The sequence below is a fragment of the Mercurialis annua genome, linkage group LG3, assembly GCF_937616625.2.
Source record: "Mercurialis annua linkage group LG3, ddMerAnnu1.2, whole genome shotgun sequence".
Taxonomy (NCBI): Eukaryota; Viridiplantae; Streptophyta; class Magnoliopsida; order Malpighiales; family Euphorbiaceae; genus Mercurialis; species Mercurialis annua.
In genome coordinates this window covers 72,428,619-72,445,241 of record NC_065572.1, presented here as the reverse complement: position 1 = coordinate 72,445,241, position 16,623 = coordinate 72,428,619, and the positions used below count along the sequence as shown (strand labels likewise).

The following is a 16,623-nucleotide window of genomic DNA, read 5'->3' as shown; positions in this document are numbered from 1 at the left end:
TTTTATATATAATATTTAAATTGTAAGTGTAATTGTTTTTTCTTTTTCTTTTTCTTTTTATCTTTCAATAAATTTTATATATTTAATACTTAAATGTTATACAAAAATTAAAATTTGAGTAAAATGATAAGTCAAATTAATGTATACAAAATTCCTATATACATTTTGTCTTCTTGATACAGCTAATAATATTATAATAATTAATTAAATCTTATTTTATTTTATTTTATTAGTACATAATAATAATATAATATTATTCATTCATATTATTAATATGTGGTGGATGAAACTATAAATTTTTTTGTAATGTTTAATTCGGTTCCTTTATTTTTCATTAATAAATATTATTCTTTTAGAAGAAAAAAAAAATCAAGACCACACAATACGGATTATGGTTCCTGACAGCCACAACTTAAAGTCAGAAAACATGCCACGTTGCTTCTTTCGTTCCTTTCATTTCTTCTACAAGTTTTTCTTAACATTTCAATTTTACCTACTTTAAATATTTTTGTCACCAAAGAAATGAGAGAGAGTAGAAAAGAAAATTAATACGTTATATTTCGCCTACTCTTTTCTTATAGCTGTTTCATATTTTACCCTGAACTAAACTACTTTGATTGGTTGGATAATATCATACAGTTCAGTGTCGCATTCAAAAGAATTAAATTTATTTATTGCCATATTTGAAAGAAAAAAAAATAAGATGAACAGTATAAGTGATAATATTGATAAAAGAATTTAAATTAACAAATAAAAAATCTAAGTAGAATAAAACTATATTATTAAATTCATATTAATAATATTACTCAAAAAATTATAAGATATCTCGTAGCTCACCATACCCTTTATATAGGTAAACTCATGATCATCTAATCATTAATAAAAAAATACACATATTTATAACTAACTAGTTTCGCATTACGTGCTATGCACGTAGCTCATAACGTAACTCATCATTGAACATATTAGTAAATTTATTATAATTATATCAATTTTTTATTTATAATTGATATTAAATTAGTTAAAAAAATTTGTAAAAGTAAATATAATATATTCGGTTATTAAATTTTTTCCATACTGAATTTATTCTTTTGTTAGTTTTATAATAACCATAATTAAATAATTAACTTAATTTTATTAATAATATTTTTAAAAATAATAAGATAGAAATTTAAATAATATTATATTGACCAAATATAATATTTTAATTTTGTAGTTCAATCAAACTAAAAGATAGGTATTCCTACTAATTTGGAGACAATTTAGTTATTCTTTACATACTAAAAACTAAATTGGAGATAATTTAGCTACCTATTCTAATTAGGACTTTAATTACAATAGTGATTAATTAAATAACTAATTAGTTAATGACTATAAAACTTTTATTTAGTAATAAACTGAAAAGGATTATTCAGTAAATTTGCTTGTCCCCCCCCCCATCCGTGCTTTTATATATAGTACTAGCGTTTCGCCACGTGCTACGCACGTGAGCGGCATTTACATGACCCGTTATATATTTAATAATAAATAAAATAAAAAATAAAATAATTTAGTTGTTCACAAATTTTTATTTGCATGGATAGCATGTAAGTGATAATTATATGACCCGTTATTTTATTTAAATATTTATTAAATGACTAAATATAGTATTTTAGCTATAAATATATATTATATTTTTTAATATTTAAATTAAAATTGTAGTACATAAGTGATATTTTCATGCGCGCGCGCGCACACACACACAGATATATATATATATATATATATATATATATATATATATATATATATATATATATATATATATATATATATATATATATATGATAAGTTATATTTAAGATATAATGACCAACTTATTTTTTATTTTATATTAAGTTATAAATTTTGCTTTATTCACATCTCGAATTGTTTGATTTAAAATTTAGATTATATTTATATCTAAATAATATATATTGCAAAGCTATAATCAATAAGTTTCGCAGTTTATTATAAAATTTGTAAATTATAATCACTAACAATTGAGAGGATAAAAAGCTAATCTTATAAGATAGGCAAATAGAATAAGAAATAATAGACCGATATTCATCCTAATTCAGCACTTCCAGAGATAATTTTTACCGTTTTTAGATTAGTTTCAATAAATAATTTTTTTTCTAAAATTAAACTATTTATACTTTTAATTACTTAGGGTACTTCTATTTAAATTAGAATTATATTTAAACTAAAACATCTATTAAAACCAAACACTTATTATTATTTAATATTTAATTATATATTATTTAAATATAAATTTCCTAAAACTGAAACCTTTATCAGATTAGATATTTACTAAATCAATTATTAAATTAAATTTTTTATTTTATAATAAAAGTTGGATGTGGTATGCCAATTTATGGACTCTATCAATTGCTAAAACATTGTCCGTGGCTTTGAATATGTATCTAATTAAAGTTGGACTTTGAGTAAAAGTAAAACTATGTAATTAATTTATAGTATTAAACATTTTCGGCAATTAATGTGATTTGCTCTTAACTCTTATAGATTTATACTCTTAGTTAATGTTTATTTCTACGGAAAAGAAAAAACAATCCTTAGTACGGTTAATCTCTAATTTTATACTGAATTGTTTTTATTAGAACTAAATTACTTGTAACATTAATAAACTATACCCTTAATGAATCCTATTATCGTAATTTTGCATGTCCCCCCCCCTTCCCACATATAAGATAGTTACTAGCATTTCGCCACGTGTTACACACGTGAGCGACATTTATATGACCCGTTATATTATTTATTTTTAAGTTACAATATTTTTATTTAAGTTATGCTCGTGATTGATATTTATTTGACCCGTTATATATATCAAATATAATTAGATTATTAAATATATTTTTAATAAATTGTTAAAATGTTATTAAATTGAAATTATTTTTAATTTTTAAATAATTCAAATCCATATGCATAATAAAAAAAATTGTGTAATTGAGGTCATCCAAATTCATTAAGCTAGTTTCAATGGAGTTTTTCTAGACATGTATAGAATTTAGTGTGTTTAGTCCTATGAAATACATATGATGAACTCAACATGATTGGTTAAATTCAAAATCTGTATGTATATATACTCAACATGATTGGCTAGAATTGTATTGTTAAATAAATATTTTTATTAATATTGGAATTCAGGCTACAATGACTCCTATTATAATTAAAAAAAATTCCATACAAAAGCTATTAAAAAGTCTGACTAAAACTTGTGTTATATGTAAAACATTGTCCTAGAATACAGGTGTAAAACAATTGTTTATGTGGAATTTAATCACCTTAAATTAAGAGTTCTAATAGTTTGAATATCAATGTAGTATTTCACTTCCGCCAAACTCTATTAGTTAATATGAGTTGGAGTCAGATTTTTAATTAATTCGTTCTATTTTTAATTATGTTATTTTATTTAAATTAAACTCTTATAAACTATAAATTTTTATATATAAATTGTACCCTTAATGAAGCCTATTATCGTAATTTTGCCTGTCCCCCCCCCCCCTTCCCACATATAAGATAGTTATAGATAGATAGATAGATAGATAGATTATATAAAATATTTTTAATTAATTATTATAAATAAATTATATATTAACAAGTCATTGTACTAATCAGCTCAATGCAAAAATATATATCATGTGTATTGTGTAATGCAACAAGTATATTTTTCATGTGGTGTTATACCATCGATTTTCACATGTTAAATGAAGGTATTATTAGATAATACAATATATAAAATATTTTTAATTAATTATTATAAATAAATTATATATTAACAAGTCATTGTACTAATCAGCTCAATGCAAAAATATATATCATGTGTATTGTGTAATGCAACAAGTATATTTTTCATGTGGTGTTATACCATCGATTTTCACATGTTAAATGAAGGTATTATTAGATAATACAAGAGACAACTAAGAAATTCTTATATTTTTTCATTCAGATTCTCATCTCTTGTTAGTTTGGCTTAGAAACTTATTGCATTCTGTTTTTATCCATATTAATATAAATTTCTATTCTATAAAAAAAATCACCAAACAAAGTAAAAGTAATATACATAGAGACAATTAAACCAAAAATAAATGCTGCATTTTATAACATACTACTTATTTCTTCCAATAATAAATGGCAAGCATTCTACAAAAAGGTGGATCAAATAATGAAGGGTAATTTCACAACAAAACAAAAACCCCAAAAGAAAAAACAAGAGGGGGAAACAATAGTAAACTCCCTCGATCATTCCTCTGTAAGAAAAAACACTTTAAAAGACAGATTAGAACTATTATAGTACAATGGCCACAAACTCATGGCATTAGACCGACAAGATATAAAATCAAAGAATCACCGAATTGAGCCACTTCCTAGCACACATCAGTAATCCTATACTCGAGGCAAATAGTTAGCTACTGCTGGTGACGCCGGGCATCTTCAGTAAATGAATTCCACTTACTTTTCTCCGGGTTTTTTCATTTTCGGGTTTGCAGGGAAAGTAAGCCGTGGAGATATGAATAAAAAAAATAGCTTCCTATCATATGCCTATATCCCCTTCTGAACCTAAGCCTACCACTTTTCACGCACTGCTTCATTTCAAGCAGTGCTCTAATGGAGCAGCAGAAAACCATATTGGTCTACCACGCTCAAATCGGCAACCCTTGCATCCAAAAACAGCCATACAATAATATGTACAAAAATAAGTTACCCTCAATTACCAGCCACCTCTGCAGCTCTCTGTCTCATCATCTCCATCACTGCAGCCCTACGGCGTGAATCAGACTGCTGCTGTAGCCGTCTCATATGTTCTTTCAGATCTCTGCAGAAATATAAAAAAATTTAGGTCAAAATAAAAGGGAGATAAATATAAAGAGGAACATCATCTTCTTGGCCTAAAGGTGAATTATAAACCTGCAACGCGGTACGTGGCATTCAGATTCCTTGCATGCCCGAGCATGAAGTTGCAGGAGATACCACATCTTCTTACACAGTACACAGCCTCCAGATGCACGTGTCTTGCACTGTATTCCATGCCGGAAGAGCCCCTTCACCTTGCGACAATTTGGATATTGGCACTGGGGAGAACGGCATTGTGACGCATGCACCAGAAGATCAAGCATTTTCCTAAGCTGCAGTTTCAAATAAGTGAATGAATCAGGCTTTGCATAAAATGATAAAAAATTCTGAGTTCATAACATAAAAGGACACCATATTAAATCCTAATTCAAATTAAAATTGCAATTAAATTCTCATTCTTTAAACATTGCAGACGTATCAGCTTCCGGAGTTCTCTTTTTTTCATTACTTGGTTCTAGAAGTGAGAAAAAAAAAACAAAAAAATGTGAAAGAAACACGATGGGTTATTTGATGGAAACAGAAACATTGGGGGAAAAAGAAGATAAAATGTGCGATTCCTTTGTCCTACACAACAAACCACAATTTAAAAGTAAGTGAAAGAAACACCAGCGCTGTTGCAGCTAAATCTATCCAAAAAGGAGCAAAAGTACCTGCACAACCCTTTGTTGCCTAGCTTCTTTATTCTGGGCATCACGATCAGCCGTGGATGGGTGATTAGTTAACTTATGAGGATGATCAATTCTCCCGTCCTTTTGATAGCAAGCATTACATACATCAAAGTCGGGGCAAACTTCACAACGCCAACCTTGACCTGTTTCTATATCAAGATGGCATACATTGCACGTCGTCACAAAAGCAGGAGCAGTGGGATTATGGAGATGGTATAGGACCATCATCGAGGAATGTTTAGCCCGGCGTAAAGTATCATATTGATAATGATTTCCTTGACAAAGACTCAAAAATGCTTGTCTTGTATCGAAGAATTCACTCTCAAGAATTTCATCATTATCTTTTGTGTCAACTTGTACATCCGTGATTTCAGCCTGCACAATTTAGTGGCGATGTTTTTCAGTTTCTAAGGTTCTCTGGAATAAATAAAACACAGTAAAAGCTTTCAATGCATCACAACTCAGATTGTAGGAGATGCGACAATCCAAGGAGGAACAGCTTACTGGATAGAGTGCATGTTTCTCCCTATGGTTGACAGGATGTCGCTCCCTTTCTTCACGTTTCTGTTCAGCCTCATAACACCTTAGAATGAAATCAAAGACATCAGAGCCAATAGAGGTGGCTACTAGAAAATAATAATACAGAGAAAATGCAGATCTCTTTCTTTAAATTGATTGGACTCATTTAAGTAAAAGGAGATGCAATTGAAAATAACTTAAGAGCACATCTCACACTTAAACTGGAAGAGCTAGCACAAATAACATTTTAGCACATCATGGGAGAAAAAAATTAAGTTGACAGGAAAAAAGGAAAAATAAATGTTTTAGCACATTAACGGAAAAATAATCAAGTTCTGACAGGAAAAGAAAGGAAAATAAAAGTTAAAGATGATAGGAGATTGGATAGCATCAATTTCGCATAGTCATTTTGCATGCTACCAGCGAGGAAGAGGGATCATGTTAGATTAGAAAAAATACATTGACCTCTGCTCCATTTAATCTGTCATTGTTGAAAATAACATCTTCTATGTCTAAACAGTAATACAGTAACAATTGCAGATATCTTACTTATCACAAATCTGAAAATTCTTGCACTGGTTGCAAACCCAACGGTTTCCGGAAACCATTAAAATGCAACAATGCGTGCAGCAATGCTGTAAGTGAACCATGATAAAATCCTCCTTCATTGGGGAAATAGTCTCACCAAGCTGGAAGCAAAAGCACCTTATTAGAAATGAAAATTACAGCCAGGTAATAACTTTGAAGGTTTTGTATATATTGTATAGTAAAGCTCCAAGAATCACATAGCCACAACTGCATTGTACTTTGTTGTAACATTGTTGTAAAAAGAAGATAACCAAGAAGAAATACTGTAATATATGGGGAAGAAGAATTACTTTATGCATCAGCAGCAGATCCTTTGACGCATTACCAGAAAGATCCGACTGACCAGATGCTTTTAGAGCCCTCTTTGTTATGGTCTTTTTTGTGGTTCCCTTTTTGTTCTGTCTTCTACCATCTTCGTCTTGGTTAAGCTGATAAATTAAATCTTCTGCAGCGCCAGGCCAATAATCACCATCAAAGTATGGCAGCCTAGCTGCTGTAACCCTCGCCTTACATTCACCCGTGGAAACAAAGAAATGATCATATAAATTAGTTAAGTCAACCACAATATTTTCCTTTGAAGCTTTCCGCAACATCGCCAAATACCTAAATAAAAAAGATGACCAACAAGCCACAAAATAAGAGTCATATAAGAAATTAAATAGATCTCCATCCACCAATAGTATGTAAAAAAGACCTCTCAAGTTGCCAGACTCACCATTCCCGAAGTTTGTCAGATTTTGGTGTTTTTTGAATTTCTGGATGGCAATATAAAATATAGTCTTCACCCTTTAATGGAGGGCAAGCCCATATATAGCAGCTCGTAAAACCTCTCTTCTTGCAGTATTCTAGGTATCCAATCTGCAAAGAGATGTCCATTTAAAGATTAATGAGGAAAGAGGAAAGAGGAAGTTCTATGTCAAATTCACATACTCCACCAAATCAGACATGCAATCAGTAAGTGTTTCAAACTAACCAATATTTCATGGTAAACAAATGTACGCAGAGCCTCCCCTGTCACCGCTTTAATCTCAGGTCTGAAATACTTCACAGAATCCAGGTAAGAGAGATAGACGCGGCGCTGATTCGGAAAGTGAGTTTCTGATCCAAATTCTTGGACATACATGCCAAACAGGCAAACCTCCACACCTTCTATCTTCTGAAACAGCAAAACTACCTGGAAGAAGTAGTTTTGGTCAATACTCGATAATCTAAAATTTATAGCTAACTGTCAATTCGCTCCTTCTCCTGTCTGCTTGTGTTTTGGGTGAAAAGAAAAAGAAAACATTGCACTTTGATCAAAATAAGGTAAAAAGGACCCCACACACCTTGGACTTATAAGGGAACTCAGTTGGGTAATTCTCTTCTCGAAAAATTTCAAGGAACCGCTGCTTCACCTCCAACTTCTTGTCAACTGATGAAACAACTCGAATGACAAGTGATTCTGCTCCAGCAACCTTAAGATGTTGATTGTAAAGAAATTAGATTATATAAATGCAGTCTAAATTGCATGCACCAAAAACAATGTAAAGGTTATTCATTGCACAAAAAACAGGACCATTGGAATGGAAAAGTGCAACATGGAGAGAATCACTAAAAAGCCCTTAGGTTATGCATAATGGACATGTTTGTTGGACAAACTTTCTTATAATTTTAAAAAAATTGCAATGTTATATATAACTTTTCAGTCCTGTCTAACACAGATTGTAACCATCATATAATCTCCTCTTTAAGCCAGACATCTAATTAATGCCATGTTCCGCAAGCTAAATTAATTTATTAGCCTCTCCACTATACTGGACCACTCATTCTGAACAATGGTCATATTTCTAATAGCATCAATTAAAATTGTATTTGTTAAAGTGTCAACAGAAATTGAAAAATAAATTAAAAAAATTAGCAAGCTGCGCGTGGTACATAAATCACCTCATCATATGTCTTTCCTTGCATCCTAGCTCTGTCCTGCCTTTCATGTTTCAACCTCTTGAAAAGTCGTTGCTCTATGTGGTCACTTAATATTGTTCTTGGCAGATCTTTGGCCCCAAGAACTGCACTCTGCGGTAAGGGCTTACGTTCACCTCTTTCAACCTCTTCCATATAGCAATTAGGGCAAGTATATTCAGCTTGTCCACCATCATTTCGTCGCCCATTAAATAAAGCACATATTTGGTGTTGCCATGCTTCACACTTGTCACATTGAACCCACTGCACAAGTTTCAGCCAGAGAAAATTGTTAGTCTAGTTATATAAATCAACACGCAACATAATGACACGGCGGTAACATGCATATATACCCATTCTTCAGTCTCCTCGTCATTTTTCTTCTTCTCAAGCCTCGCCTTTTGTATAGAAGCCCCATCAACAAGAATACTGTCTCCACGAGCGTCATTATAGCATGGAATGCAAAAAGAGTGCCTAGTATCACCAGCTCCCACAGTGTAATACATTGCATTCCGCTTAATGCGGGCACCACAAGGTGTGCAATAAATAGGCGGTGGTTCAAAAGTAAGCTTTTCAACTGCACATAACTGACAAGAGTTCTCACTCATTGTACTCTCCATTGCTTGGTTCTTTTCCGCCTTCGCCTTACTCTGCACACAATTAAAGTAAATTAATAATAGTAATATGAACAGCAGTAAATTTTTTAAGTAATAGTAACAATAATAAAGCCTTTACCTCACTCTGCACAATCAATAATTGTAACAATTGTACAGTAATAGTAATAATCGTAAACAACGTGCAAGCAACTTAATACCATACACTTTATCCAACACATGCCTACCAATGGAGGTTAAGCCCAATAAGATTTAAATTATAAGAAAATGAATGATGGTATTTCCACTATGAATTTTTTAAAAAAAACATTTCCTAAGTAACAGATTTTTATCATCACTCCATTTGGATGCTTAAAAAAATATAAACATGATTCAATGTGGTTTGGGGACTTGGCAAACACTACAAAACATATTCCCCTTGTTTTAATTATTGTTCTTACTATGAGTATTCCACTATGCACGTTAGCATGCTACAAAGATTTAGAAAGAATGAGAAAGATAAATTACCAGGGGAGTTTCTTGCTATCAATAATTGGAAAAACAGAATAAAAAGAGGCTCTGAATGAAATTTTGAAAACGATATTCACAACAAAAAAAAAAAATAAGCCAGCCAAAAGGTGAAAAGAAAAAGAATTTGAAGCGTAGACAAGCCTTAGATTATACATAGAGGTAGACATACACAAACTAATACAATGACACGTTCTAGGACAAAAATAAATGGATCATGGTGCCATTGCTTTTCAGCTGCTTGACACTTTTGAACATAAGCAAAAAAAGTAAAGGGTCAGAAATTATATAACTATAGAAAGAAAAGATATTGCAAGGCTGCAGATTAGTGCTGTAACTTGTAAGCATATCTCTAACTTCATAATTAAAGAAAACTATCATCTGATTAGCACATGAGCATTCAAGTTTCACCTTAATTTCTAATGCACATCCTATATATTTTTAACTGAAAAAGTAATATGCTTACATAACCTGTACAGGACAAAAGAATCTAAGTAAAGAAAGAGCAGTAAAGTTACCTGGCCAACCCATTGCCTGAGGCCTGTAATATGCTCTCTTACTTGTTCAGGGGTGAAAAGTTCAGTCAAAGATACTCCTTTAATCTTTGGCTTCCCAGACTTAGTTCCCACAGCATTATCAGCAGGCTGTGCGGAATTTTCTTGCTTCATTAAATCAGCTTCTTTCTCAACTTTAATGCTCTCTGGCTTAACTGAAATGGACGACTCAGCCCTTGCAACAAATTCACCATCAAACTTTTGTTTGCTTGTGTCTTCCACATTATCCTTTCCCTTTCCAATTTTACCAGGACTTCCTTGCCTAGAATTTATGGAACCCTCCAATTTCACTTCCATGTATTCAGACTTAACTTGTATAGTTGTGTCTCCCTGTGTGAGATCTTGGTGCTGGGCATCCTTGGACAAATGGGAAGCATTGGCCCCAAAAGCAGGCACAGCACAACTGTCATTCTCAGTTTTGAGAGACTGGGGGGCCTGCTCTATCTTCATCCGCTTTGGAGAATGTGGTTCTTCAGAAGTTTCGACTGATGGATATTTTGAAATTACTTTAGCTGAATTATCACCACCATGGTTTGGTTTGCTTTGTAAACTAGAATCTAAGACTGAACGAGAACGTGGCCTAATTTGCGTCTCTATATAATTTTTGACAGGAATACAGACAGGGCAACTTGCATCCTTGCAGGTTTTGTTGTGTCGAACCAAAATCTTGGTATGATGGCATCGAGGAAATGTACAAAGTGATATGCTGCATTTATCCATATGCCTCAATAATTTTTGGACAGTAATACAATTCGCCTCAGGACATTTCCCTTCGGGTGCTGTACATCGGCGAGAATGCATCAAGAATAGAAGCCATCTTTGCTGATTTCTGAACTGCCGATCATTGTGTGCATTGCCAGATTTACAAGTGACGCCATTTTGATTCTCGGATGTGCTTCTAGGAAGAACACTTTTTCCAATAAATAATCCTTCTGAAGTCAAACTATTACGTTGAGCTTCATCCTGACCAGATATTCTTTGACGGAAATCCTCTTGGACATGCTGCTCATGTGACATTCTACCAGGTATGCCAGTTCTATCTTGCAAATGAGGATGCCACTGACCCTGCAATACTGAATCTAATGGTGTTCCAATGTGAAGGCAATCAAAATCAGTTTGAGACTCTGAGACCGATTGATGTGGATGCAACATCTGCTGCATTTGCTGTGAATTTTGGACCATCGACGAACACATTTCATTCTGCCTTGATGGAAGAGAGAGATTCTGTGCACCCCTAGTACGGTCTTCAACAACATTCTGTTGAAATTGATTTTGTAACTCCAACATTTGGAAATGTTGAGGGGTTTGTGAGTGGAGGGATTCATTTTCCACCCCCAACTCATTCTTAACTTGGGTATTAGGATCCGATACCAGCTGAGATTGATCAAAAGTATCATGCAACATGTGATGCTGCTGGTTTTGCTGCTTTTGGAGGCTATGTTGTTGGTTGAATTGCTGTTGTTGAAACTGATGATGATGTTGCTGATGAGGTTGTAGAACAGCGTCTCTTGAAGCTAGTGAAGACTGGAAATTCATCTTTTCAGATTGATCAACTGATTGAGGTTTCAAATGTGCAGCTTGTTGGATACCATGTATGCTAGACTTATTATTTACCAGAGACGAATTAGTTTTAGAGATAGATTGCAAGTTCACAGAGGCCATATTTTGAGAGTTCACAACTGGTCCAGCAGATGTTACCGCACCATAGAAGTTACCAGAGCCGAAAGAATCAGCAGTACTTAGTCCATACCCATCACCTGACAAGAAAAACCTTGGTCATTAGACTTTGCTGTACTCAACCCAAAATAAATGTATCGCATCACAAGTTTCATATGACATGATAGATATCATGAGCTAACAGTATGTAGAGGGGAAACAAAGAGACGAAGATATAAAGAGAGAGAGATGGTACCCTGGATTAATTGTCTCTGTTGCGGATCAAAGTGCTGCTGCAAAGGTTTGGGAGAACTAGCATAAGGTGTAGAAGTCATGTAACCCTCAGACGTACAGGGTTCACTAACAAGCTGTAAATTGTTCCCAACGATACCCATTCCACTATTTATACCATTGTTTGAAAAGCCATAAGATTTCTGCTGCAAGCCAGATCTGATACTGCTACCCATTTGGCTGCCAAGGTTCTGCAATATGCGACTATTTTGACCACCAATGTACTGCTTTTGCTGCAGCGGCTGTGATATCATTGTTGATTCAACAGTTGAATAACCACTAACATTATTAGAAGACTCCGTATTAACATAAGAGTGATTATTAATATTACTGTTGTTGCTATTATTGAAACCAGGAGTTGGAATCATCTGACTTGTCATTCTTTGAACACCCAGGGATGGCATATTACCACCAGAGTTAATAGAAAAATTGTTTGGTGACTGTTGATATCCATTAGGTAGACCTCCTGCAACCATAATTTTTTTTTTAATCAGGATGGAGAAATCAAAAATGCGCATTCATATTATCAATATAAAAGATTAAATTTACCATCGGATCTAAAGGAACCACCATGTATACCGCTAGAAGGCATTAGGCCACCTGAGTTCACTGTTGTAGCTGCTATACTATCACCACCACTAGAAGCAATCATCATGGAATCTACAGAAGATACCATCAGATTGGAGTTCCCACCATGTGCCATACCAGGGGTTGGTATCATTGTACCAATGGAAGAGGAAGGATTAACCAGCTGCACATGTCGTTGATTGTGGTTATTCGCAGGCGCACGCTTGATCAGATTGCTAAGTCGACTCTCTAAAGTGTTTAGGTTCATGTAGTCCTCCTACAACAAAATAATTTGTTAATCATAAAGAAAATACATCTCTGACAGGAAATCAAGGAATGGGACAGCAAAATACGGCAGCAAGTTCACAAAGAATACAAGAACATAAATTTAACAAAGTAAATAATGCTATTGTTTTCTTCTAGAAATAATTAATGATTAAACTTTATGAGGTGTTGAAAAGAAGAGATCAATAAACCTTTGAGTGAGCAGCTTTGAATAGACCCTCCTCCAAGCGTTTAGCAATATCCTTAAATTTCTGTTTTTGTGGTTCGCTAACTGGCTGCTGCTGCCGCTGCAATATAATGGCAAAGCTAGGAAAAAAAACTAGAAGTCAGCATTAAATGTGTACTGATTACAGGTCAAACACTAATATTATTAATAACATCGACAAAATCCATGAACAGAATTTATCCATTGAAATTGAGATTGAAAATATAAATAAAAATTTCAGCAGCAACATGGGAAGGGAAAAATTATCGTGCACCAAATTTATGGTACAGATCCCAAAATTTAAGGCAAAGCCTGAGTTTCGAATCTTCTTTCAAGAAAAACAGGTATTCAGCATTGGCTTTGACAGATCCATATTTGTACATACAAAGGCATAAAACATGAAGAACAAAGCTTTATATAATTGTCATTATCTAAATTAGACAATGTTGCTTAATTAGACAATGTTGCTTACTGAGCAACTGCCAATTGAGGGATTATACTTTTGGTTTACAAGGAAATTAATGCAGCACATATGTAAGTACCAAGAAAGATCATACGTTAAATAGTAAAATCAGCTAGCATATGCACCCTGCATGAAGCCAAAGCTGTGAAGAAAGTAGGTAGGTAAGGGCTAATCACCATGAGCATTATAGGAGAGGTATGATACCTAGATACTACTGAAATCAACTAGAAAACCTAAACTAACAATGACAGAGGTTGAACTACAGTAGAAACATATAATACAATATAGAGAGACAAATGCAAAGGATGGCAAAGAAAAAAAATGGGAAGTGTTACATTTTCTCTTTCATGTAAGCGCGAGCTCTATGAAGCTCAGGGTCCACGTTGAACATATTAGGAGGAGCTGCAACTCCAGTTCCACCAGCTGCTAAATTCTGCAACTGGGAATTCCCATTTTGCTGGGGCAGTTGATTGGGAACCTGCCCAGACATATGTGTCTGCACATTCATTTCCTTTGCACCTATACCTACAACCTACTCATACTGCGGCTGCTGATGCTTCAGTTCCAACTGGAAATACCATCAAAATTTCATTACTTCTGCACATAATCAATATTTATCAACATATTTCAAAGAATAAAAGCTATGAGCTTAAAGAACAGAAACAAATAGATAAAGTATTTCAGTTAAACATAAATGGCGAGCAATAAAACACTTAATAATCATAAAACACACACAAATGGATATAAAATAATCCAAATACTGCAAATAGATCATTTAAGAAACAAATATTGAATAATGTCCAAAAACACAATCCTTGAAATTGATTACTGAAGGCAATTGAACAAATGGATCACCGACTGAAGTAGCAATTAAATTCATAATGAATTGACTAATTAACAATAATTTAGTAACTAACCCTAAGTTAATAATGGAAAAGGTGTATCAAAAAACAAATTAGGTTAAATCAAAATAAAACAATAAAACATCTAAAAACCCTAACAACGAACCTGAAACGATTGCAATTGAGCAATCAATTGAGAGAAAAACGGAGTGAAAGCCTGAGTTAGCGAGTCGATTGAGTTGATCGTTCAAAATCCCCCGCGTAAAAAGCTCACGGCACTCGGTACTTTATTTTCTTACCAAAAATTGATGTAGAAGACGAAAAAACAGCAGCAAAATCCAATCCAATCCAATCGAATAAGTCGAGCAGAGTGCTTGTGCGTTCCTTCCAATTATGATAATTGATTGTAATTATTACTATTATAATTTATTACTCTTTTCAATTTGTCCTAAAAAAGGGTTCTTCGTTTCCGACTTCAATTGGGGATTAATTTCGTCAAATCGTCAAAGGTCCGGAAAAAAAATTACAAAATTAAATAAAAATAATATTTACAATTTCCACTATTAACCTATGCTAAAGGTGCAAATATACCACTCGTGTTTGAGTTTGGGTCAAATTAAGCCCCCTGTTTATAAAAAAAAGTATTAAAATGCACTTTTTTTTGTCAGAAGATGGTTTCATCTATAGATTAAAATCAACTACAAGAGTCTCAAATCTAGCCGCAAAAACAGACTAGAAAATTACAACATATAAGGCTATTTGACAACTAAATCTGTCAGCCAACAAAAACATCATAAGTCTAGATCTAAATATAAATCTAGCTAAATGATATACAATTTACAAATTTAAAAATTACAACAAGAGTATGATTCAAGCTGTAAATTAAATTTATAAACCACTCTTACAAACGAAAGCACAAGACCGAAATTTTGACGACACACTTGTTCTGATCAACTCCTAAACGAAAAACCATCAAGCGATTTCTGAGAGCACAAAATATCGAGTTGTAGATCTTAAGATTTCCTATAGAAATCAAAAGGAAATACCTTGTACACTTCCGATATGAAGAAGAAACAACTCATAAGAGTTAATAAAACCCATATAGGGTAGATAAAACCACCAAAGAGTAAGAAAAAGAAATAATAACTAAGATATATGGTAAAAATCCATAGATCATGAGCAAATTATTCTGAAGGCCCTCACATATGTCATAATTCACATTTTGATCCCTCTTATTTAAAAATCAAATGATTTGGTCTCTCACTTTTGTTTTGCATCAACAATGTAGTTCTTTCGTTCATTTTTGGTGTTAGTCAACTGAGAAAACTCAACCCTTGTAAGTTAGAGACCAGGTGTGTAATTATGATAAATGTGAGAGGTTTTAAAGTAATTTGCCCATATTTCATTGCTAAAATATATTGACTATTGAAAAGGATAAGGTATGTATTTCAATATTTTCCTTCAACTCAATTTGTCACAAGAATCTCAAATGTGCTAAACTGTATAAAATCTATTTTTTTCTAGTAGGTTCGTGAGCACAAGCCACTCCTGATTTCAAAAGATTATTTGAATCTCAGTCTGACAATTTTTATTTTTTTTCTTGATGTACATCATAGCTATTAGTTCAATTATGGCTTAAATGCACAAAAAATCACCAACTTTCGCGTGTTTTTGGTAATTGACACGAACTTTTAATTTTGTCATATAAATACACGAACTATCAATTTTTTGCATATATGACCAATTTTCCGTTTTAGGTGAAAAACGGTGTCGTTTTAGGTCAAGAACGGTGCCGTTTTAGGTCAAGAACGGTGCCGTTTTAGGTCAAGAACGGTGCCATTTTATGTCAAAAATGGTGCGCGTGTGATATATGTAAAAAAATTGATAGTTCGTGTATTTATATGCCAAAATTAAAGTTTGTGTCAAATACCAAAAGCACGTGAAAGTTGGTGATTTTTGGAGCAATTAAGCCTTCAATGATTGCTTTTCAAGTTACAAATGGCAGTATTTTCTCTGTTAATACGAGGAAAAAA

General features: G+C 33.0%; 1 protein-coding gene across 3 annotated transcripts; it reads right to left on the bottom strand.

Moving 5' to 3' along the window:
- Nucleotides 1–4,112: 4,112 nt before the first annotated feature.
- Nucleotides 4,113–15,104, bottom strand: LOC126675166 (histone acetyltransferase HAC1). 3 transcript variants are annotated; one of them, XM_050369769.2, is made up of 17 exons: nt 14,757–15,104; nt 14,084–14,345; nt 13,272–13,386; nt 12,778–13,072; nt 12,194–12,694; nt 10,246–12,038; nt 8,960–9,256; nt 8,592–8,870; nt 7,994–8,122; nt 7,642–7,842; nt 7,384–7,526; nt 6,959–7,271; nt 6,630–6,769; nt 6,066–6,144; nt 5,544–5,936; nt 4,948–5,165; nt 4,113–4,855 (listed from the first exon to the last, which is right to left on the bottom strand). In XM_050369769.2, exons 2-17 carry the CDS (start codon nt 14,254–14,256, stop codon nt 4,747–4,749), a joined length of 5,178 nt encoding a protein of 1,725 aa, XP_050225726.1. In that variant the 5' UTR covers nt 14,257–14,345; nt 14,757–15,104; the 3' UTR covers nt 4,113–4,746. The 3 variants fall into 3 exon arrangements, with proteins under 3 accessions (XP_050225726.1, XP_050225727.1, XP_050225725.1); XM_050369770.2 differs by having other exon boundaries at nt 14,084–14,342; XM_050369768.2 differs by having other exon boundaries at nt 14,084–14,316.
- Between the last annotated feature and the right edge of the window lie 1,519 nt (nt 15,105–16,623).